Here is a 22,949-nt window from a genome sequence, read left to right on the forward strand (position 1 = left end):
CGTAAAAGAAAAATACCCCCCCCCATTTACTGATCTCACACCTAGAAACGAAATATGTGTCAAAGCATGACTTCAACGAAAACAGGAGATGCTCGTCAGACACCTATCTCTAATCTGCCAAGTGGCAGTGACCGGCAGGCAGACAGGTGGGAGGAAGGCGCCCTCACCTTGCGGACAGGTGCCGGGCGGCCGCTGAGCCGGCAGCAGCTCTGAACCGGTGACCGTGGGTGACTGAGTGACAACGGCTGGCTGCTAATCGTTGATCGAATAATGAAGCTGAAACAGCTGATAAAAGGTTCCAATCTTGAGAAAAATGATTGATCGTTTTTCAGTTTACTGGCACCGCTATTTGTGTGACAAACGGCTGCAAAGCCCCCGGTTAATCTCGGCACACCTCCAAGCCCGCTGTGGCAGCTTCGGCTCGCACAGCCAGATAATCAGCAAGAGCTAATAACACCACCGCGCGGAGGCTGCGAGGGCGAAACCCTGGTGTTTTATCAAGCCCCATCTCCGAATCAATTTGCACAATGGATTTTTTGGGCGACGGGCAGGGGAGAGGAGAGACCGGGGAAAGAAAGGAAAGCAGCACAACAAGAACAAAGATGGATAAGCCGGGCACAGAGAGCATGGTCCTGACACAGAGGCACGGGATGGTCAGGAGAGCAGAAGGGCTTTCGATTGGCTCGGGAGAGCTCACAGATTTTCTCAATGGCAGAGTCTGATCTGTTGCATCGAAGTGTCCCATCAAGATTGTTTGTCATTGGACAGTGCAGAGCTGCTGTGCACAGCCAGCCTGCCTCCTGTCCCCGTCGCATGGAGTATGTATGGTTCTTCTTTAGCTCGATTTTCTTTCCTGTTTTTTTTTTTCCCCCCCCCAATGGGAGGGGGTAGGTAGTGTGGCTTTAAGTGAATTAAAAGTTGTACTTCTGAACGACGCTCAAAATAGCACAGTCGTGGGGGCGCCTGGGTGGCTCAGTGGGTTAAGTGTCCGACTTCAGCTCAGGTCACGATCTCACGGTTGGTGAGCTCGAGCCCCGCGTCAGGCTCTCTGCTGTCGGCACAGAGCCTGCTTCGGGTCCTCTGTCCCTCTCTCTCTGGCCCTCCTCTGCTTGCACTCTCTCTCTCTCTCAAAAAAAAAAAATAATAAAAAAAGTAAGTTATTAGAAAATAACACAGTTGTTTCTATGGCACCATATGCCGAGTCTCATCCTAACTTTGATAAAAGTGAAATCAGTTCAACACACTCCCAAGAAATTCATGTTAACATGGAAGCCAACACGACTTAGCGTGTTGAGCCCTCTAGTCCTGCTTAATGCCTGTACCATCAGGTTGGACAAAAGTCAGGATTAAATACGATCATGCATTGAGTGCAATTAGTGTACGTAGTGAACGTAGATAATAAATATTAAATATAATGATGATAATGACTTATTTCTCAACTTCCAAAACAGAAAGAAGCGAGCCTCCATTTATAATATTCTCATGTCAATCAGCACATTCAAGATATACAAGCACCAGAACTGAAAGACAATATTATCTCCATCCACTACTGAACAGCAGTGAAAAAGTTGGAGAAGAATCCTAAATGTAACTAGCTTTCAGGAGTGCATCAAAAGCATATGTATGGAAAAGATGCTAAACGTAAGAGATTCAAGCAAAGATAAGCCTTCTCTATTGACCTGAAATGAGACAATGAAACCACACAGTTATGAAAAAGGACACAAAAGTGAAGCGGGTTGTGTAATTTCAGATTTGAAATGTGAGCTCTAATTCCGCCCCAGAGCTCCATAGGAATTGGAAGCCAGGAGCCAGGGGCCAGGCCCGCACCAGAGCAGTCCTGGGAGGGCAGCTTTCCAGAGCTAAACAAGCACTCAAGACCTCTGTGCTTCTGAGAATGTTCTGGGTTTTCACACGGGTGAAATCCCACGTGCTCTTTCCCAAATTAGAAGTGAGGACACTTCTAATCCAACAGGCCTTCCCATAAGGCTGTTGGATGAACAATTAAAACACTGTTCTCCTGGGGCACCTGGCTGGCTCACGGGGTGGAGCCTGCGACCCTTGATCTCGGGGTTGTGAGTTCAAGCCCCATGTTGGGTGTAGAGATTACTTAAAAACGTTAGAAAAAAATCTTATAAAAACAAAAAACACTGTACTCTTTGGTTTCAACATTTCCCAAAATGTGTTCCAGAACAGAGTAATGGTCCTGAGGACTGAACTAGAGTTTAGATGGGTATGGCCACACATGTTTGGCATCACAGTTTAAACAAGTTAAATGAGGCTTTTGTTTTTCTTCTTTTAAGTGGAGGGCTTCCAAGAGACTTCGACTTGCTGGGGTCTCTCCAACCCCCAACAGGGAGACAGACTAGGCCACGCTCTCCAAAACTTTTCCTTCAGTGCATCTTGTTGGATTCATATTCTAGAACACACACTTTTGGGGAACAGTGGTTTAGATCACATAGAGCCAATCCATAGAGAATAAATGCTTTGGGAAACCAGGGGCGCCTGGGTGGCTCAGTCGGTTGAGCGTCCGACTTCGGCTCAGGTCATGATTTCACAGTTCCTGAGTTCGAGCCCCGCATCGGGCTCTGTGCTGACAGCTCAGAGCCTGAAGACTGCTTCCGATTCTGGGTCTCCCTCTCTCTCTCTCTCTCGGCCCCTCCCCTGCTCACACTCTGTCTCTCAAAAAAGAAATCCTTTGGAAAACCAATTAGAACCTCCATGTGGGCCCAGGGAGGTCCCCTCCCTCCTCTCCCCGGTGAACTGCCATATGCTTGGAGCACAGCACACGCGTGCATGGTGCCGGGCTTTCGGGGGACACAGCGAGTATCTGATGGGTGTCCTGTCTTCTCGGGCTTTCAAAACAGTTGGAAGAGCAAGATTAGCCCATGTGAAATGTTTCCAACAAACACGTCATGGACAGAAGACAAGACTGCCCCGGGCAGAAAGGAATTGTCAACTGAACGGTGTAGAAAAACGAGGAAAAAAAATCAGCGTGTTCCCCTGTGCTCACCCCGGAAGAGCCAGCCTGTTTGGCTCTATGACTGTGAACTGTGGGCCTTTTAGGGCTCCTGCCGACAGTGCTGAGGGAAACACTCAGATGCCACCGGAATCTCTGAGAGGTGGAGTCGGTGTTAAAGCCTTTCGCAGGCCATACCAACGAAGATCTAAGCCTGAAAATTAAGTCTTTTCTTTCCCCCCACCTTTGAGGTACTTTGGCCACCATCCTATTCGGGAATTTCCAATGTTAATGGCAGTCACGAGGGCGCGGTTTTCAGTTCGCCTGTGTGGCGGGACGGGCTCCCTGGAGGAGGCGGGGGACGGTGCACGGTCTGCACCGGAGATCCACCACGAGAGGCCGAGAGGAGGCTGAGGAACGTACCAGTTCCACGTGGACATGGTTTTTGTCCACCCCAAAGGGCGGCGGGGTGGCCACTCTCTGCTGGTGCCTGCCGCGGGCGGGGAGAAGGTTCGCAGGCAGGTGTCCTGGGTGTGGGGAAGAATCAGCTTAACAATTCTGGTCAATGCTATTTAGTGGATAATCTGTCATTGTTACTGTCCGTGACATCTGAAATGCGCCATTTAACAAGTGGGTCTCCTTTCGGGGATGAGCACTGGGTGTTGTATGGAAACCAACTGGACAATAAATTTCATATTAAAAAAAAAAGTGGTCTCTTAAGTCAGAAGATAACAAACAGGCGAGCAGAGTCTCGCTGGTTCCCGGAGGAGGAGCGAGGAATCTGGACGCTGGTGGTCCCGGCTGTTTTGTTTCCACGGACAGTGAGTGTCTAAGCATTTTTTTTTTTTTTTTAGAAGTCTGATGCCATGGAGAATCTTCACATTTTTTCCCCCTGACTCACAATTCATATAGCAGACAATCACAAGTAAAAGGAACATTTTCCACAGTCAGAGCAACAAGGGGAAATAAAACCCTTCGGCGAGATAATTCAGCAAAAGAGAAATTTCCTCTTCTTCATTAGAATAAGGAATGGCGGAGTGAAATGCTTTAATTACCCATGAAGCAAGAGAACCTTATGTGATTGCCTTCATTTTAAGTGCACTAGAATGGAGAATGCCCACTATTAAGTGCTCGTGTCTTTCTCCAACTGTTGGAAAACGCCCAGTGCCATTGACCAAACTCTGAGAATAATTCTACGCAGCATTAAATTATTAAAAAACTTTTTTGTGGTTCGTCTTATTTGAAGCCGTGAAAGCCGTATGTGCGAAAATGACCATTTTTTCTTGAGTATCCCTTTGTATCTGGTGGGTCTCTGGACCACCTTTAAAAATGGCACGTTTTCTGATTCCATAGTGCTACTTGGGAAGGATAAATCCCATAATACTGGATGACAATTGTATGTGGGGGAACAAGCTAAGAGATACTGAAATACTTTTATATTGACTCTTCTTTTAAAGAACGGAGAGAGAAACGGAGAACTGCTCTTTAAAAGACAGTGAAATATTCCCACAGCTATTTCACCACTAAATAATTGCAACACAGAAATCAAGGTAAAAGTCAGCTTGTTTTCAGCAATATAGAACATAAAATGCATATAGGTCCCTACATTAACTGGGGACAAGTGCTGTGTTTAATGAAGCCACTGTAACTATAGTGAGAACATGATTCTTTTGCCAGGAACATAACAACCTTAGAGGGCCACCTGTTCCCAGCCTCTCCTCTTGGGTCTCTGCTCCAAGGTGTCCTCAGCGAGCCTCCTTGGCCCCTTTACCCATCATAGAAAATAACCTTGCCTGCCCCTGGAGGTCCTCAGTCCTCCCGCTCTGCTATGTCTCTTTCCATTGCATCGATTGCTATCGCGTATTTATTTACTATCTGCGGCAAATTTTCCATAACGGTAACAGCAGTATTCGGGGTTCACAGGCTCTTCTAGAACCCTGCCACACTCCAAGCAAGGGACAGAGTCTCTTTCTCTACCCGGAACCAAGGTGGGACTTTGTTGACAGGTTACAGGAGAACTGACACCCTGTGTCCCCTGATGCTTAGGCACAGAAGGAAACATGGATGGCCTCCTCCTGGCTATGCAGCTCTCCTACAACGCTTGCCCACTGTGTCGGGAGGAAGTCCTGGCCACGTGGAGAGGTCACGTGCAGGTGTGCTGGCCAACAGCCCCGGCTGAAGTCCTAACAGGCAGCACCAACAAGTAATGGACAAATATTCCAGAGGTTTCCAGCCTCTGGCAAGACAGATAACGATATTTGAGCTTTTATAGGTCTGAGATTTGATTGAAACCAGTAAAATAAATAGGATAAAAATAAAAACATAACGAACGGAGGATACGTATGACGAGCCACATGGGGCGGTTTAATCATCAGACACTACGAGAACGTCTTCGGGGGCCGGCCGGGTCCTGGCATGCGACCGTGTGTCTGTGTGGGTGTCTGACCCTTGGTGATACTTGTCCTACACACAGCCTACTCGGCCTTTCCCTGAACACTGGCTCTGAACCCTGGCGGCATGCGTGAGTCACCCGGGGCGCGGGCTCTCTCAGGCCGGTTCCCCAGCCCCGCCTCTAGAGCAGACATCTAGAACTTGTCCAGAGAGCCGGCCGCTCCGGCCACCTCTGGGCCAGAGGAATCTCACGGCTCCCCTGCCCGCGGCAGCCACTGTGGGTTGACCTGACCCTCCCACCCCTCCAGGCCCTTCCCGTGGGGACACTGTCACGTGTGTCTCTGATCTCCCGGACTCCAGACCCCCATCCTCGTGGCCTCCTCCCCGCTGCACCCCAGAGGCTGGCACAGCCTCAACTCTCCTGATTCTGTTTCCGTGTCTCTCACATCTACTCCTGTGGCCCAGACAGTCTTGCACAGCTCATGCCCTCACGGTCACACAGGGCTCTCCTTGTCACCACCACCGGCCCAGGACACACCCTCGGGCCTCTGCCCTGCAAGTCGTGCTCCTTTAGCTCAGTGTGTCCTCTCCGATGGCCCACAGGTCCCTCGGTGCGTCATGGTGTAGCTGCGGACCTGACGTCACCATCAGCATTTCTGTCTCTGACCCACCGCACCAGCTGAGATGCGGTTTCAGGGATCTGGATTTAATCCAGGCCCCTGTGACTTTACAAAGTCCCGGAAGGGCCACGTGCCTGTGGGCCGCAGGGTCCTGGTGGGACAATCTCTGGTTCTCGGAAGCAGCACAGAACAGCGTCCTCTCAGTAGCGAACGGGTAGTAAGCGTTCGCTATGAACGTGAAGTGAAGATTCTTACAATCCAAGGACAGAAAGGAGGGTGCTGGAATAACCCGGTGTATAGGTCTGCTATTGTCTCCATCTCGCAGTCACTTTTACTAATAATGACAATAATCCCACAGTTTTCTTTGAAAGATAGAGGAGAGGAGGCCTCAGGGGACGCAAACTCTGAAGGACAGAAGGATAAAAAGCCCTACGACTGCAGAGAGGAACACGCAAACACGGAGCTCACGGCAACCCGACACATGGCTTAGGAAAACCCACGCTGAACTTTGTAACGACCTATAGGCAGAGACGCACAGGACCCAGGAGGTCGCCACCGTCCAGCCCAAAGTCATCTTGAAAACTAAGTGACTGGCACCAGGCAGAAAGCACACAGAAATCACGGGCTGGGGAGTCTTCTGAGGAGGACGGGGCAGGTGATCACGGGGACACCCTACCCAGCACGGAGGCGTCGGCCACAGCGAGATCGGTGGGCAAACACAGGTGGATAGCCGTGAAGTCACTAATTCGGAAGAGAAGCGTAAAAGCTCGTCTTGGCCAAAGTGGAATCCGCAGAGGTGAGGAAAAATAATCTCTTGTGTTTAAGGCTCCAGGTAGAGAAGGGAAAAAGCTGGCCTCTGCAAATGAGCTCTCACGGTGAAGCAATGCCTGCATCCACACTAAGGGACAGGTGCGACAGGAGCGCGGACACAGGAGCGCGCTCTCTGGGGACGATGCCCTGCGGTTCCAGGAGTCCGGACTGGTCGGGAGGAGGCTGTGGTCTCAGGGAGATGCGGAGTATCTCCCGCAGGGTGTGACCGAGCTGTGAGGCAGGCGTGGGATCAATCAACACTCACGTACCAATGAAAGGAGCTTTTAACTAAAAGTATTTAGGGCTTTTTAAAAAAAGGAAAATAGGGGGGCATCTGGATGGATCATCTGATTAAGCATCTGACTTTGGCTCAGGTCACGATCTCATGGTTCGTGGGTTCTGCGTCAGGCTCTGTGCTGTCAGTGCAGAGCCCGCTTCGGATCCTCTGTCCCCCCCACCGCCGCCTCTCTGCCCCTCCCCCACTCGTGCTCTGTCTCTCTCAAAAATAAACCAACATCAAAAAAAATCTTAAAAAAAGTAAAACAGAAAAGATTTTAAAACACGTCAAAGTCATATATATCTTTGTAATTAAGAGAAACAAAAGTTGATGCACTCAATTGTGGGAGAGCCTTCAAATCCACGTTACAGATGAAGAAAAAAGGAAAGTAGACAGCAAAATGTAAGAAGAGACGGAATCCGGCTACGCTTCGAAAAGTTAAATGTGCTCTTACATGTCTGCTGCAAGAAAACTGAAAAGAGGGACTGATATTTTATGCCGATGTTTAGTGCAATGCTATACGACAGGCGAATGTGGAAACGGTTCAAGTGTCCCTCAACAGTTGAACAGGTAAGCAAGACGTAGTCTGTCCACACAGCGGAACATTCCTCAGCCTTAAAAAGGAGTCAAGCCCTGCCACCTCCTAGAGCCTGGTTGAGCCTTGGAAACACGCTGGGTAAAAGCAGCCGGTCACGAAGGACAGACATCTGTTGACAGAACACATCTACTTCGGGCAGATCCGCAGAGCCAGGAAGTAGGTAGACATTCCCTGGGGCCGGGGGATGGGGCTTGGCTATGCAGGTTTTTGGGGCCATGATAAAGTTCTGGAAATCACCAGTGGCGATGGCTGGACGACACCGTGAATGTAACCGATGTTAGGGAGTTGTAACCTCAAATGTGACAAACTTCCTGTTATATATTTTCTCACAATAAAAAGTATATACAACGGGGTATTATTCAGCAATCAAAATGAATGAGATCTTGACATTTGCAACTACGTGGATGGAACTGGAGGGTATTATGCTACGCAAAATTAGTCAGAAAAAGACAAATACCATATGACTTCACTCATACGAAGACTTCAAGAGACAAGACAAATGAACATAATAAGGGAAGGGAAATAAAAATAATATAAAAACAGGGAGAGGGACAAAACAGAAGAAACGCATAAATATGGAGAACGAACTGAGGGTTACTGGAGGGGTTGTGGGAAGGGGGGATGGGCTAAACGGGTCAGGGGCACTAAGGAATCTACTCCTGAAATCATCGTTGCACTATAAGCTCATTTGGATGTAAATTAAAAAAAAAAACAAAAACAACCAATGTTCAAAAAGTAGCAAAACATAAGGAAAGAGAGTAAGAAAGCAAGGGAGAAAAAGAAGTAGATTAAGGGGTGGATGGGAACAGAGAGAACACAGCAAGCAAATCCCGGATGGAGGAAGATGGAAAGAGAAAGAAACAGGAGAGGAGATGCCAGAATGAGGGACGACGGAGAGGAAGAGCTAGAAGGGAAGAATGGAGGCACGGGAAGGGCGACAGACGTGACCACCGGTCGTTCACCCACGACGCAGCCCTGCTGGGACGGACGCCCTCCTGGCCCTGGTCCTTCCCCAACATCTCCGCTGAGGCTCCAGCTTTCCCTGCCGGGCCCTAGGTCTCACCCCCACGCAGCCCCAGCCTCCCGGGAGCCCCAGGTTTCCCCTGACACAGGCTTCCTCTGCCATCCTTTCCATGGAGACCACCTGCAAATGGCCCCGCAGCGGTGAGTGCCTTTACACAGACCTTGAGCGCGTACGGGATGTTCCATCACACTCACATAAGGTACTTGTCGACAGTGTGGAGGGGGGAGTTTGAAACACTCTGGGGTTTGGAAACAAAGTTAGGCCAGGAACTAGATTTGGCCATACATTAATGGCTCTCAAATCTGGTCTTAGAATTCTTCAAGCAAAGGAACTTGGGACAGAGTCCTCCGTGGGTCAACTAAGCTGAGAAGTTGTGATCAGAAATTGAAGGTAATGAGTTATTGGGGCATCTGGGTGGCTCCGTTGGTTAAGTGTCTGACTCTTGAATTTGGCTCAGGTCACGATTTCATGGCTCGTGGGTTCAAGCCCTGTGTCAGGCTCTGCGCTGATAGAGAGGTGGTGCCTGCTTGGGATTCTCTCTCTCCATCTCTCTCTGCCCCTCCCCCACTTGTGCTCTCAAAATAAATAAAATAAGCTTGAAAACAAAGGGGATGAGGGAATGAGTTACTGACACCAGCAACATATTCATCTTCAAGTGTTCCAAAGGCAAGAAGACCAATGGCCCCCTTCACCACCATTTTGGAACCATGTGCGGGTTGGAGGTGCTCCTTTTGAGGAGACGGCGGCCGAGGGCTGGCTTTGTTTCCTTTCCATGAGTACTCATGGTGGGGGTGTTTCCCCCCCCCCCCGCCACCCATTTTGCTGCTCAAAGCAAAATGGCCAAACCATGGCTATGTCCGTTTCCCCCCGGCTGGCAGAACTGGGGGGAAATTTGCCAATACCTGTCTTTAGCATGCCCCGAGAGCCAGTGACAATACGGGTTACATTCGTTGTTACGAGTTGTTCAAGAAGACGGCCCCAAACCACCAACCACAGTGGTGGCTCCTGACAATCCAGGCACATGGTCAAGGTTACTACAGGCAGGTGAATCCCCCCCTCCTTCTTGTCTCCTAGCTTCAAGAGACTGATCTCCCAACAGTGAGAAGAATCAACATCTGGGGGTGGGGGAGGAGGATTCAAGAAAGTAGATGATTCTAAATTGTTTACATCAATTGATTGGCCTGTTCAAGGTAAATTACATGTTAATTACAAGACATAGTCTGCATTCACTGGTGAAACTGTATACATTTATTGACTCTTTCTCTATTTATTTATTTATTTAACGTTTTATTATTTATTTTTGAGACAGAGAGAAACAGAGCATGAACAGGGGAGGGGCAGAGAGAGAGGGAGACACAGAATCTGAAACAGGCTCCAGGCTCTGAGCTGTCAGCACAAAGCCTGATGCGGGGCTCGAACCCACGGACCGCGAGATCATGACCTGAGCCGAAATCGGACGCTCAACCAACCAAGCCACCCAGGCGCCCCTGACTCTTTCTCTTTAAATGTAAGTACTAGATTCACCTGTTCAGGTAAACTTACGAGGCCGAAAAGAGATCATACTGTATGCCAGCTAAAATTATGGCCTTTAAAACTTGCATTATTTGCTAATTGTGGATTTGGTATTTTCCAGTTGTAAAAATACATTTTGTCAACCTGTTGAAACACAGCCATGGGTAAAATGACAATAGTCTTTAATGGCTTGAATATGAAATGATTAAATTAAGGAATATCCTTCTGACAGCCTATTACAAGATCTTTTATTTAATATGAATTTATTCCTTAGGAGAAGTCCTAGAGAGCCACAGATGTGGAGGATGTGAACCCAGAGGTTCCCATGGGGGGTTGAGAGGCTACAGACGGGGTTTAATCACCCACACATCGCAAGGAAGCAATTATTGCAAGGCTGCAATTATTGCTGCTAAAAGATGGTCAACTTTGATTTTGTTCGTGATTTTGTCTTTTAAAGAATCATCACTAAAATCTACACTGATAGAAAATACTTTATTTTCATGATATTGAGAAAGGAAAAAGCCCTCTGTGTGTGTGTGTGTGTGTGTGTGTGTGTGTGCGCGCGCGCGCGCGCACGCACGCGCACTTCTGTGCTCAGAAAACATGAAGTTAGGGATTCTGTTAAGTTCTCCTACGGCTGTTTAGTAACCTTGCCTACAGTGAATCATGGCTTCTGCAGAGAGCCACTGAAGAGGAAAATTATTCCCACCTGCAGAAAGCAAGAAAGCTCTAAATGAAAACCAAGTAAAAGAACAAAGCTACCTATTTACTCAATTAAGAAGAGTCAAGTCAGGTTACTGAGGTACCCAGTGGCGAAACGGTATGGTTCCCATCTCCGGTGTCAGTCACCTCAAGGACCGGAGGCCACTGAACACCAAGCCTTTGGTGGATTCAAGATAGATTTCTAGAAGCATCCCACACCGACCCCCTGGCTTTTCCGTGTCCAATTTCTGAGTCTTGCACACATGTTAAAAAGAACTTTGAAGGGGCGCCTGGGTGGCGCAGTCGGTTAAGCGTCCGACTTCAGCCAGGTCACGATCTCGCGGTCCGGGAGTTCGAGCCCCGCGTCGGGCTCTGGGCTGATGGCTCGGAGCCTGGAGCCGGTTTCCGATTCTGTGTCTCCCTCTCTCTCTGCCCCTCCCCCGTTCATGCTCTGTCTCTCTCTGTCCCAAAAATAAAAATAAAAACGTTGAAAAAAAAATTAAAAAAAAAAAAAGAAAAAAAGAAAAAAAAGAACTTTGAAGTTTCCCCATCCGATGATTCTGAGCCTATCTATCCACCGAGAACCTGAATTGAGAGTGTAACACGAGGAAGCAGAAATCCCGGTTTAGTTTATAACCGTTTTCTCTTATGCATATTACCATTCACTTAATTGCGTTGGCGTCACAATGGACAACATTCAGTGATCATTCTGGTAGGAGAAATCCCATCTTTTGACATATCACTTGGCTTCGAGATCAGTAACGGGAGGGAAAGGACAGCATGAACTATGTGCTAACAGCCCTCCTGGGCACCAGGCAGTGAGCACGCCGGGCCCAGCGCGATGCGCGCCCCACAATTACTTGCGACCGGCCGGTCAACTGTAGGCTGCGTCTGCTACCGTATTTCCCTGCCCGTGAAAATATCTCTGGGTAATTAGTGCTTTCCGGCCAAGATGGAGACCCATCCCCTCGAAGCCCGGAGCTTCACCTGGACCAGCCTGGGAGCCCGGACACGCTGGCCATGTCATTGAACCTGTCTTCCATGCTCAACATGTGTGCCTTGAGGCAGACGACACAGAATATCTTAAATATTATCAAACGCTGTATCATTAAACAGAAATTAGACGGAAACAAGGGAAGCCCAGAGATTGACGGGGAGTTCAGATGCTCTAAATGGCTAATACGTCCATTTTTCACCTGAAGCCCTCTCCAAATGCAGTTTTGCTATTAAGCAAAACCCAAAGAAAGGTAATCAATTCCAACTAAAAAGCACTTATCCTGGGATGATGGTGTGCAAGGCACTTCAAACCCCTGGCTGCCTGCCAAACCCAGACAACACCATCAATGTTTCTGACTATCCGGGAGCACAGGGGCCATGCATAATTGACTAGAAGATGGGCTAAAACTGTGCCCAATCAGTGTGTGATCAAAAACGCGTGGAATATTCAGCACCACTTGATTACATGGAGGCTTGTCCTTTTCTCTCTCCTCATGAAATCTCTTCAAGGTCCAGAGTACTGTAATAAGATCATTACTGTCAACCGCTACGAATCGTAGGCAATGAGTCTTGGGATAGGAAGTCATACTTCACAAGCTCCCCTGGTCTCTCTCTCTCTCTCTCTCTCTCTCTCTTTTTTTTTTGTATTTTACTGCACGCAGAGGCAGCAAGGCGACGAGGTGGCAGATAATGATCACATCACTGTGTGGCAACTAGAAAGGCACTTTTAAAGGAAAAGCAGAGAGAAATCAGCTTAAGAAAAACTAAAACATTCTCCCTTTGCTTTTTTCCCCCCTTAAAAAAAAATTAAATAGAATTAAGCTGTGTGCAGTTTGTCACTTTTCATGAACTCTGGTATAATGTCATTGAATTTAACCGTTTGCGAGATTTTCATATTGCCGCAAAGCCCATTACCCCACAGACAAATGGCCAATTTTCTCCATGTCCCGAGCACAAAAGGAGCCCTTGATAAGTTGTGTGTGTGTGTGTGTGTGTGTGTGTGTGTGTGTGTGTGTGTTGTGTGTGGACGGCCATGCCCGCCGAAGGGCTCGCGGTGCCTACTTCTTTCATTGGCGAGGACACCCCGAGCTCAGAGCCTGGCGCCCACGGCGCAGCTGACACGCGAAGGGGGTGGAGTTGAAAGCAGGAGGTAACGCATTAGCACAGATTACGAAACAAACAGAGCTGGCCTCAAACCGCACCAGCTCCGGAGCCTCCCCGGCACATTCCGGTAACGCAGGAGCGCGCGGTCAGACCTGGGGAGCCCGCGAGGCAGACATTTGATTAATACATAAATCGGCAACGCGGGGTTCGAGCAGACGGTGGGGGGGGGGGGCTCCATCCACGAGCTTCTCTCCTCCCTCCCATCTTCAAACCGCCTCACTGCCCCGTCCCCCCTCCAAAAAGGGGGCCGTCCTCAGGACGAACATAAAAACGCAGGTTCACGGCATCGCAGTTACACGTCCCTACCGGAGTTGCAAAAAAAGTTTCCAGAGCGATGCCCCCTCGTCACCGCCGGGAGACAGCCTGTCCTCTAATCCTGCAGAGTAGCTGAAGCAGTGACACCCAAATTGCACGTGAATGCACCAGAGCGTGCAGGCACGCACACACGAGAGGGAAGAAACAAGTGTGCCGAGAAGCTTGCGCCACAGCAGGGGTGCTGGGGACAGATGGACAGCACAGGCCCCCAGCACACGTCCTAGAGGCCCGAGGCAGACCCCGGATTCCTGTCACCTTCAGATCCTGGGCAATTACTTCACTGAACCTTTTCCTTCACCCGTGAAAACGGAGGCACCCGTCCCGCCCGCCAACACCACCGGGGCGTTTGAAGGCCGCGATGACGTAGCGCGTGTTGAAGAGCAGACGGTGAATCCACGCTGGCTTCCTTCCTTCACGATTAATGACGTGTCCTGACAAGGGTCCGAGGCCCCGGGGACGGCAGACCCGTTTCCAACCTGACTCACCGAGTCCACGAAACACCTTCTTTAAATGGCACGACGGGGCACAGGGGCACAGTCAACCCACAGTCAGTCACAAGGAACAGAAGGTTACAAGGCTGTACAGGCCGAATGTCTGTGCCAAAATTCTTCCGAAGGCTATGCTTCTGGAGACGGAGGCCTGGGGAGGTGACGAGGGTTAATGCGGAGAGTGCGGGGCCCTCGGGATGCAGTGAGTGGCCTCCTACGAGGAGGAAGCCCGAGCCACAAGGAGGAAAGGCCACGAAGACACGGCGAGAAGCCGGGAATCAGGTCCTCCCCGGGAACTAGAGGGGCCTCATTCCGCTCCCGGATTGCAGCCTCCAGCATGGAGAGAAATGATTCCTACCCCCCAAGCCGCCAGTCTGTGTTATCTCGTCCTAGCGGCCGGCCCCCGTGGACTAAGATACAAGGTGTATGCGCATTTTATTTATACTTCCCGTTTACTAAGTTGCCTTTAAAAAAATTTTTTTTAAGTGTTTGTTTATTTTTGAGAGAGAGATAAAGAAAGAGACAGAGTGTGAGCAGGGGAGGGGCAGAGAGGGAGACACAGGGTCCGAAGCAGCTCCAGGCTCTGAGCTGTCAGCACAGAGCCCGACGCGGGGCTCAAACTCACGAACCAGGAGATCACGATCCAAGCTGAGGCCGAAGGCTTAAACGACTGAACCACCCAGGCACCCCCCAACTTGTCTTTACGTAGACTAAGTTTTAGGTTTAATCGCCACCTTTATTCTGTTTTGTTTTACATCCTCAGGAATGAAGTCCTCTCGACACGTGGGTTCCATCATTGCCAGCTCCGGGAGGGAAGACGCCGCGAACTGCGCTCCAACCTCCGACACAGAAACCTCACAGGCGCCACCACGTCCCCAAGTCCCCTGGGTGTAAGCATCTAACGCGGAACACACCGACGTCTGCGGTCCCCACGAGGCCGAGACACGGGAGTTGCACACACATCATCACCGCTTTCTTCTGAACGTCAGTTTCAGTTGGCAGCCCGTGCTCTTTGTGGCAAGATACACGCGGCAGAGCGAAAGCGTAAAGAGTGCCCGGACGACTGAGAACGATCACCTGGGCTGAGCAGTGCTGACTCTGCCCAGCTCAGGAAGCACAGTGCATCACACCGTGGTCTCAGTTCTGTCGCAGACCTAAGTGACAACCAAAGGCCCTGACAGCTCTAATGTCCTGAGACCATTAAGCAAAGGACTTTCGAGGGGTTATCCTGACACCCACCGAAAGGTCACGTGACCCGGCGTCCCAAATCTCCGCAGCATTCCAACCCCAGGGCGCCCAGAAGGAAACACGCTGTCTCCCGATCTACTGATGGATGCTGGAGGCCGTGGGCGGCTCCCGCCAACTGAACCCCAGTGCACGCCAGCACCCCTAAGTTTGGGGAAAAGAAGAGGCACTGAGGTCGGTCACGCGCCTGTATTTTAGGACAGGGACCTTGAAAGGAGTTCGCGCTTCTCACAGGGGAGCCCGTGCTCGTGGGTGGCAGGAGATGGAGGAGGTCCAGCTGTCCTGTCCCACGAGGAGTCTCCTTGGGACGCCTGGACCCCCAAAGTGCCTCATAACAAGATTTATCACGTATCCGCTATTCGTATTCCCCCTCCTTTTCTGGAGCAGCAGATGGTTCTCTACGCGGCGGGAGGCGGATGAACGGCTCACCTCTGCCGCCGAGCCTCCCTTGGGGGCCCCAAGGCGCCGGGTGCCTTGGGCTCCTGGATGGGCTGCTCGGGGGCCACGGCTGGTTTCCGGATGTGCACACTCCACCTGCACCTGACAGTGGGCATCCTGAAGGCAGGGGCCACCCCACTCACTTTTACATCAGCACCAGGCATAGCGCTGGCCGTGCAGCAGGGGATCAATGCACTTCCAGGAACTGAATCTAACTCTTTAGTTTGTGTGTACTTGAAAAAAAAAACATGATCAAAAATCCTTCTCTTGTTGTCAGCGCATCATGATGGGGATCCTCTGTTCTGGCTCTTCCTGCTGTGGTCGACTCATCTTTGTTTATTTCCGACCCGCCGGCTTCCACAAAGGATCCGTGTGTGCCTCCAGCTCGTGTGTGTTGGGAGGTCTGTACCCTGCAGGATGGCTTTTGAGTCCACTGTGCCCCATCTATAATGTCAATGTCTAGAGTAAGCCCACAGCTACTCCGTTCCAGCAAGTCTGTTCTCGTGGGAGCCGGGGTTACAACCTGAGAACTCTCTTTGGTAAAACAATCCGGTTTGTGGGGAGTAACAAGTCCCTCCGAGTATGTGGCGTCTCCTCTAACTTCCGGCTCGATGGCGAAGAAACACAGCCACCCTGGCTCCCTTGTCCGAGTTACTGTATTTTAGGAGTGTCTTCCCGGAAGAAGTTTGAATGCTTGGCTTTTCCACATTCGCTCTGATCAACTGCTCAACTCAACGACTCGGAGGCACTAAACCAGTTTAAGTAATGAGAAAGTTCCATCAGGAAGTCCTTATTGTTACAGAAAATCGCTGGCATTTATGGGGGCTTCTCATGCCTTCTCCTTTTACGCAAGGTGGAGGCCACAATTAAAACAAGGAGCGGACGTGAGGGGGGCTGCGGGAATGTTCCTGAAGGTTAACAGGCGCAAACCCAAGGTGACGTGTGACAGTAATGCCTGCGTGGCTTTCATAAACCTCCCTTCCCTCCCCCTCCAGTGACCTCAAGACAACACGAAATTAAATGAGAAAACCCTGCGGACAGGAAGCAAGGCATGAACCACTTCCTCGGCCCTGACCCCATGCTGGCCGTGTGTGCCATCGCAGGTGACGAGGAGTGGCTGGCTGTGGCCAAGGAGAGAGGAAGAGTGAGGACGTCGTGGGGACGAGACACTTCTGTGACAAAAGAAACAGACTGCCCCCCAGTCACGAGGTGCCAGGCGCCCCCAATGGCCCAGCGATGCCCCAAACTGTGGGACAGTCAACGCAGCCCGCTGGTCACAGGCTAAGCGAGCTTTCACGCACCTGGGTACTGCTTTCTGGTAATTCTAAGTATCCAGGAAGAAGCCTGGACAAGGCTTGTGCACAGTTCTTTATTTTGTCTCCAAAGTGCCTTCCAAAACCTCAGCTACTGAAGAAAAACAATTTTTTTCCTGAGGTAAAAGGTAACTGGTCAGGTACGGCCACACCCGTCCTCTTAGGAGTAGCTCAGTGAAGGCCAAAGTCCGTTTTGCGCCAAATCCGATCATCACCGGTGGGGCTTTAAGTTGTTGTGAACAGAGGATATTTGATGAAAAGGTGATGCTTTCTGCAGCACTTTATTAGAGGAAAGAATCACGGGTACTCAATCTGCAGAATGTAAAATTAAGCTCTACAGCACATTACCTTTTCCTAACTTCGCTGTTTTGTACTGCTTCGGAACGACCCAGGCCTCTTTTTTTCTTTTTAATTAAAAAAAATTTTTATTTCTTTATTTTGAGAGAGAGGCAGGGAGAGAGGCTGAGCAGGGGAGGGGCAGAGAGAGGCAGAGAGAGAGTCCCAAGCAGGCTCCACGCTATTATCAGCTGTCAGTGCAGAGCCTGATGCAGGGATTGAAGTCACAAACCACTGGATCATGGCCTGAGCCAAAATCAAGAGTCGGTCGCTTAATCGACTGAGCCACCCGGGCGCCCCTACCCAGGCTTCTTTAAAGATGGGTTTAAAAGGTAGCCGGTCTCTTGTGTGATGTTATCTCCAAGCTAAGGCTCTAAAGGACTGGAGGGAGAGAGAGAGGGGAGGGAGGAACGGAGTTTCACTTCTCGTGGGTCTCATGGAGCCCAACACACAGTGCTTCCTTGCTGTTGGCTGCTTGGTATTTGATGAAGAATAAAATGACTCACCATGTCAGGTTCTTCTGTGACAGAGGGAAGGAAAACTCTGTCTGGCCCGACCTTTGCAACTTAGAGTTAATGAGATTTGTACACAGGCTGGGGCCTCGCCTCCCACTGCTCAGTGAATGCAGCTGTGATGGCTTTTCTTTCTTTTTTTTTTAATTATCCTAAACGGAGAGAGGCCGTTGTGACTTTTCCTCCACAAGATAATATTTCAGTATCCATCCAGGGTCAACCACTCAATGGTTCTATAAAGACCCAGAATGAACAACCAAGGGATACAATAAATTCTCTCCTGAGACTTTCAGAACAGAGCGCGGCGAACCCAAGGGGGAAAGACACCCGTCAGGATTTCTGCATACCCTCCTGTATACTAAGATTGGGCAAATCCAGACTGGCTCGGAGTTTTTAAAGGAAGGTCTTTGCTACGCAACTTCTGGATGTCATGATCCATATGAAAGGATCTTTACGTGGAATCTAAGAAAGGTCGAGGAAGCGACTCTGTCTGCCCCACTCCTAGATTCAAAAGCCGCTCCACATACCTCAAAGACCTGCTTTTTGCCTGGTGGAAAGAGTTGGAGGCAGAGAATCAAGACACAGTTCTGTCACCTACCAGCAACCTGACCCTGGACAAGAAAGCCACTTAACCTCTCTCTCCTTCCACCTTTTCACTGGGGAAACAGGCAAATCAGCACTTGACGCAAACTTGCATGCACGTTGCAAAACTAACGAGGACCACCAGAACTGGCACCAGAGAACGAGACTGCGGGGTCCACGGTCCCGTTTCGGAGATGGTGAGTCCCCAGTGGACCCCGGGTACGAAGTGGCCAAGGCAGGATCGCCATTCAAAGACGGTGCCAAAAGACGGCAAGTCGTTAACGGTCTGCGTGGTTCCCGCTGCCCAGGGGTTTCTGGGCACGCGCCCTCCAGCTTGGTTCTGTCGAGCCCAGGGCGTCCTTCTAGAGCCCGGAATCCACGCAGCCAGTGCGGTGCCCACTGCAGGGGACGGTGCCCCCACCTCTCAGGGCAGCCCTGACTCTCACGAAGTTGCCCTTTTAATACCTGAACCAAAATCCAGCTTCTTGAAGCTTCCGCCCAGCGGCCCCCAAGAAATCTACTCCTGGGCCAGCCAGGGTCCCTTCCACTATGTGAACATAGTTCGTGTCTCTCCTGCCACCGTCCTTTGTTGCAGCTCTTCTCCCACTCGCTTCAAAGGTTCCCTCCGTGACATGGGCTGTCCCCACGCCCGGGCTCCCTGCCCACATCTGAACTGACCTTCATCGGTCTATAACCATCGTAGCGTACGGAGCCCGGATCTGAACATACAACGCTTTCCGAAATGTAATTAATTCTGAGCAAATCAAATCCAATTTAAAATCAAGATCACCAATACTTTAATATCCAATGTTCCCAACGGTCTATTAAATAGGAGTACGGGTAGAGATGGGATACGTGAATTTAAAAAAGAAAAAAACGTAGTAACCATCTGCCCCTCTTTTATGGTGGTTAGAGGATGTTGGCTTCTAAGAGGCTCCCTCTTCTCAAAGTTAATCTCAGTGAGAAGGTGTCCTATGCCCGCCCAAAGTTAGCAGCCTCAGCTATCAGCACTGGGAGCAACCAGGCATCCATCACTCTCCTGGAGTACTCTGCTTTATGTGACATATGGTGTCACTCTCACAAAGAGCGCACTGCCCTAGCTTGTACCTCACATTTCCTCCACGCCACAAGGAGGGGGCTCGATCGCTTTTAATTTTTGACTCTTTAAATAACACGAATAGTTATACATGAGCCCAGTGACTGGCTTGATCATCCAAACATCTGCTCTAGGGCTCATCATATACATCATGCATATCCATACACAACTGAGTTGCGATTTGGAACTCCGAATATACATAAAGATAAGGAATTGTTTTATGTTTATACTTCTGAAGATCAGAGTATCTGCTCCTATAACTTACTAGATTTCACCCCATTCATTTTAAGTTATAAATATATGTAAATGACTGTTTGACAGGTTACAGCACCTTTCTTAAAGAATTTATTTTTGACAGAGAGAGAGAGAGAGAAACAGAAGGAGCAGGGGAGGGGCAGAGAGAGAGAGAGGGAGACAAAGAATCCGAAGCAGGCTCCAGGCTCTGAGCCAGTCAGCACAGAGCCCGACACGGGGCTCAAACCCACGAGCTGTGAGATCATGACCTGAGCCAAAGTCGGATGCTCAACCGACTGAGCCACCCAGGCGTCCTGGGTACAGCATCATCTGCCACTGAGTGTGGAGTTTAATCGTTGTTCTTCAGCATAAGAGAACTAGGATAACTAACCACGAATGCTGATGCTGCAAAAACCTGGCTAGAAGGGAGGTCCTTATTTCTATCAGGTAGACCGAGAGCCCCCGTGTGGACAGAGGGTTTCTGGCTTCTGAGGCAACATAAATACGGATGATAAGCGCTTTTAGCTCGTACTTTGGGAACACACACGCCACCGAGTTGAGGAACATCTGGCACCAGAATACTTGTGCTTGGCTGGGAGTCTAGGAAGGCTGTGTAGCGGGCTCCTTCCTGCACCCGGCTGGGAAATGATACCGAAGTGCATTTAGGAAGCTCCGACCGCCCCGTTGGCCGGGCTTCGGTCAGGCCCTCGGGAGACGGTGCTGGGCAGTGCACACCCCTGAGCGAGAGGGCTGCTGGTCTCCTACATTCCTGCAAGTCAGTGGCACGGACTTCCCCAGGGATTGCTAAGAGGCACGTAAGAGGCATGAGTCCCTGGCTTCCGTTGCCTCGTCTCTGCCTTTTCTGTCTCTGCCTTGAACCTGGACCTACGTGACTGGTGCTCTTTGGTTTCCAGTTGGGTTTAGTCGAAGCGGGGAGGAAGGGGATCGGAGAAATCAGGGAGAGGAATGAGGTTAGGGTGATCCTCTCGGGTCCCTCCCCACAGGCTGCATACGTCCCTCTCCTGAGGGTCGTTGTTCCCGACCGGAGGCATTCTCCAGACAGCTCTCCCTCTGGGCCCTGATAACTGGCACCCCCCCCATTGGCCCCTGGGGTTCCACACCACCCCTATAGAGATATGATTAAAATTAAACACTATCCTCTAAAAAGCAAACAAGTACAGCTAGCTTTAACTTCAAAAACAGATGGTTCAGTTAGACGGTTTACACCATTTACCTAAAGGAGCTACTAGTTTATTAAGACTGTTAAAAAAATATTGTGTATCATTGAATCTAAAATGACCTCAATTGCAGGTTGCATTATGACTTCAGAGATGTTACAATGTGGGGAAAAAAGCGTACCTTAGAAATAACGCAATATAGCGTGTCTCACAAAAATGACTCATTTACTGTTTTGTGCGTAACCTTTCCTAGGGAAAAATGATACGTTTTCTTTTTATAGAGAACCTGTTGCCTTATTTTCTACTGAAAAGATGTCACGGCCGTTGGCGTTACAGGTACAATAATCTCTTAACTAGGAAGTGAGGGGCACAGTTTCCCTTCTGATCGTTGGTGTTGAATTTGTGAACACACGTCAACCATTACTCATCATCTATCCTCTCGACACCATTGTGACTTCTAATTTGGGTGTTTCTGTGGTGCCTGGAAGTCTGTCTTTCTGTCTGTGTCATCACCTCAGCAGTAACGCCTTTTGATGAAAGGGTCCGTGGTTGTTTTTGGATCGAGGATCTGTCTCAGCCTTATTACACGCTATTGCTCAGAGCACAGGGTACAATCCCGGTAACGCACGAAACGGGCTGGAAGCTTCTTAGGTGTCCAACAAGCTCATGGACACTTCTCAAACTTCCTTCGATTCCCCACTGGCTGACTGGGACACTGGTTTCAAGCAGGAGTCCAATCAAACATGAAACTACTAATTCACTTTACGGCTGTATCTTATTCGCATGGCTTTCACTCTGTCAGGTGGGTAGGTGGGATACTTGGAAAGTGCGGCGTATGGATAATGTACATTATACGTCGACCTGATAATCAGTGTCTGCCAAGTGTTGCTCCTGGAAAAAAGTCATCAGTCTGAAACATGACACACCCAATAAGGTGTTTATCTGTGACCCGGACAGGAAACCTTTCCCTAAAGCAAATCTTACTCTGCCCTTGGGTATGTGTGGCACACGTCACCCACCCTCATGAGAGGCCAAGCTTCTTCCTGGTTTTGCTCTAAGCCTCCTGTTAGGGTGGGGCGTGTCCACACGCCCCTGGCTATGGCCGGGGGGGGGGGGGGGGGCCGGCCTCTGGTAAAGGGCTGTGTGAAAGAGTCTCAGCAAGGCTCAGCATCTGGGGACGATACTCTTCCAGTGGGAAGGTCAGTAACGTCTGGGTGGGTGCTGAGCCTTGCTGAGATCCACAATTGTTATTATTTTTTTTTTTAATTTTTTTTTCAACGTTTATTTATTTTTGGGACAGAGAGAGACAGAGCATGAACGGGGGAGGGGCAGAGAGAGAGGGAGACACAGAATCGGAAACAGGCTCCAGGCTCCGAGCCATCCGCCCAGAGCCTGACGCGGGGCTCGAACTTACGGAGCGCGAGATCGTGACCTGGCTGAAGTCGGACGCTCAACCGACTGCGCCACCCAGGCGCCCCACACAATTGTTATTTTTCACCACTGCTGATAGAACAGAATCATCCTCATTTGTCATAACAGGAAAAAGTCGGTCTTTATTGGCTGAACTTATTAGCAGGGAGCCTATGGGAGGCAGAACGGTAAGAAATGTAAGGAAGGGCTTTCAGGCTCTTCCTCACTTGGCCGCCATGAGAGCAAGCTACTGGCCACTCTGAACGTCTGACTCCTCATTATGCAAGAAACCACACCGCCACTCAGCCCCCAGAATCGCGTAAACATCAAACTCTGCGCGTGCACCATAAACTCTGTTTCCTTCCTTACTAGTGGATGTATTGTGGGCTTATAGGCTCCTCGCTATTAGGAGGGAATAAGCCACTTTCTCGAATGCTGCAAACTGTACTTCCGAACCAACAGGCAGAGGATTCAGAAAAAGCACGGCAGAAATGGGGAAGGAACAAGAGTAGAAGTTATAAAAGTATTTCTGGTGTGTGTGTGTGGAATCCTTGTTGAAAACAGACCCCTTCACTAAGGACGGTGCCACAAGTAACAATTCGTGGTCAACAAGAATGCTATGAAATTTTAATTTTCCTTTGAAGTATTTCTTCAGCTTGTTTTTTCTTACAACCGCATTCACGTCGCCTCTCATAATGGGATGTATGTGTGTGTGTGTGTGTATCACCACTTTGTATCCCTGGAATAACAAC

The 22,949-nt window shown here is 49.8% G+C and overlaps 1 protein-coding gene across 15 annotated transcripts in view; it reads right to left on the reverse strand.

Moving 5' to 3' along the window:
- AGAP1 (ArfGAP with GTPase domain, ankyrin repeat and PH domain 1) overlaps positions 1-22,949 on the reverse strand; it is a 548,021-nt gene that overhangs the window by 113,905 nt on the left and 411,167 nt on the right. Inside the window, exon 12 of one of the 15 annotated variants that reach the window (XM_040450596.1) lies at positions 19,944-20,201. The exons of 13 other annotated variants lie outside the window; for them this stretch is intronic. In XM_040450596.1, the coding sequence (XP_040306530.1) occupies positions 19,959-20,201 (243 nt within the window). In that variant the 3' untranslated portion in view covers positions 19,944-19,958. Of the gene's footprint in view, positions 1-19,943; positions 20,202-22,949 lie in introns of those variants that run through there. One more of the 15 variants, XM_040450594.1, reaches the window with a different exon arrangement.

This window comes from Herpailurus yagouaroundi, unplaced genomic scaffold, assembly GCF_014898765.1.
Source record: "Herpailurus yagouaroundi ecotype Mexico unplaced genomic scaffold, PumYag 202, whole genome shotgun sequence".
Taxonomy (NCBI): Eukaryota; Metazoa; Chordata; class Mammalia; order Carnivora; family Felidae; genus Herpailurus; species Herpailurus yagouaroundi.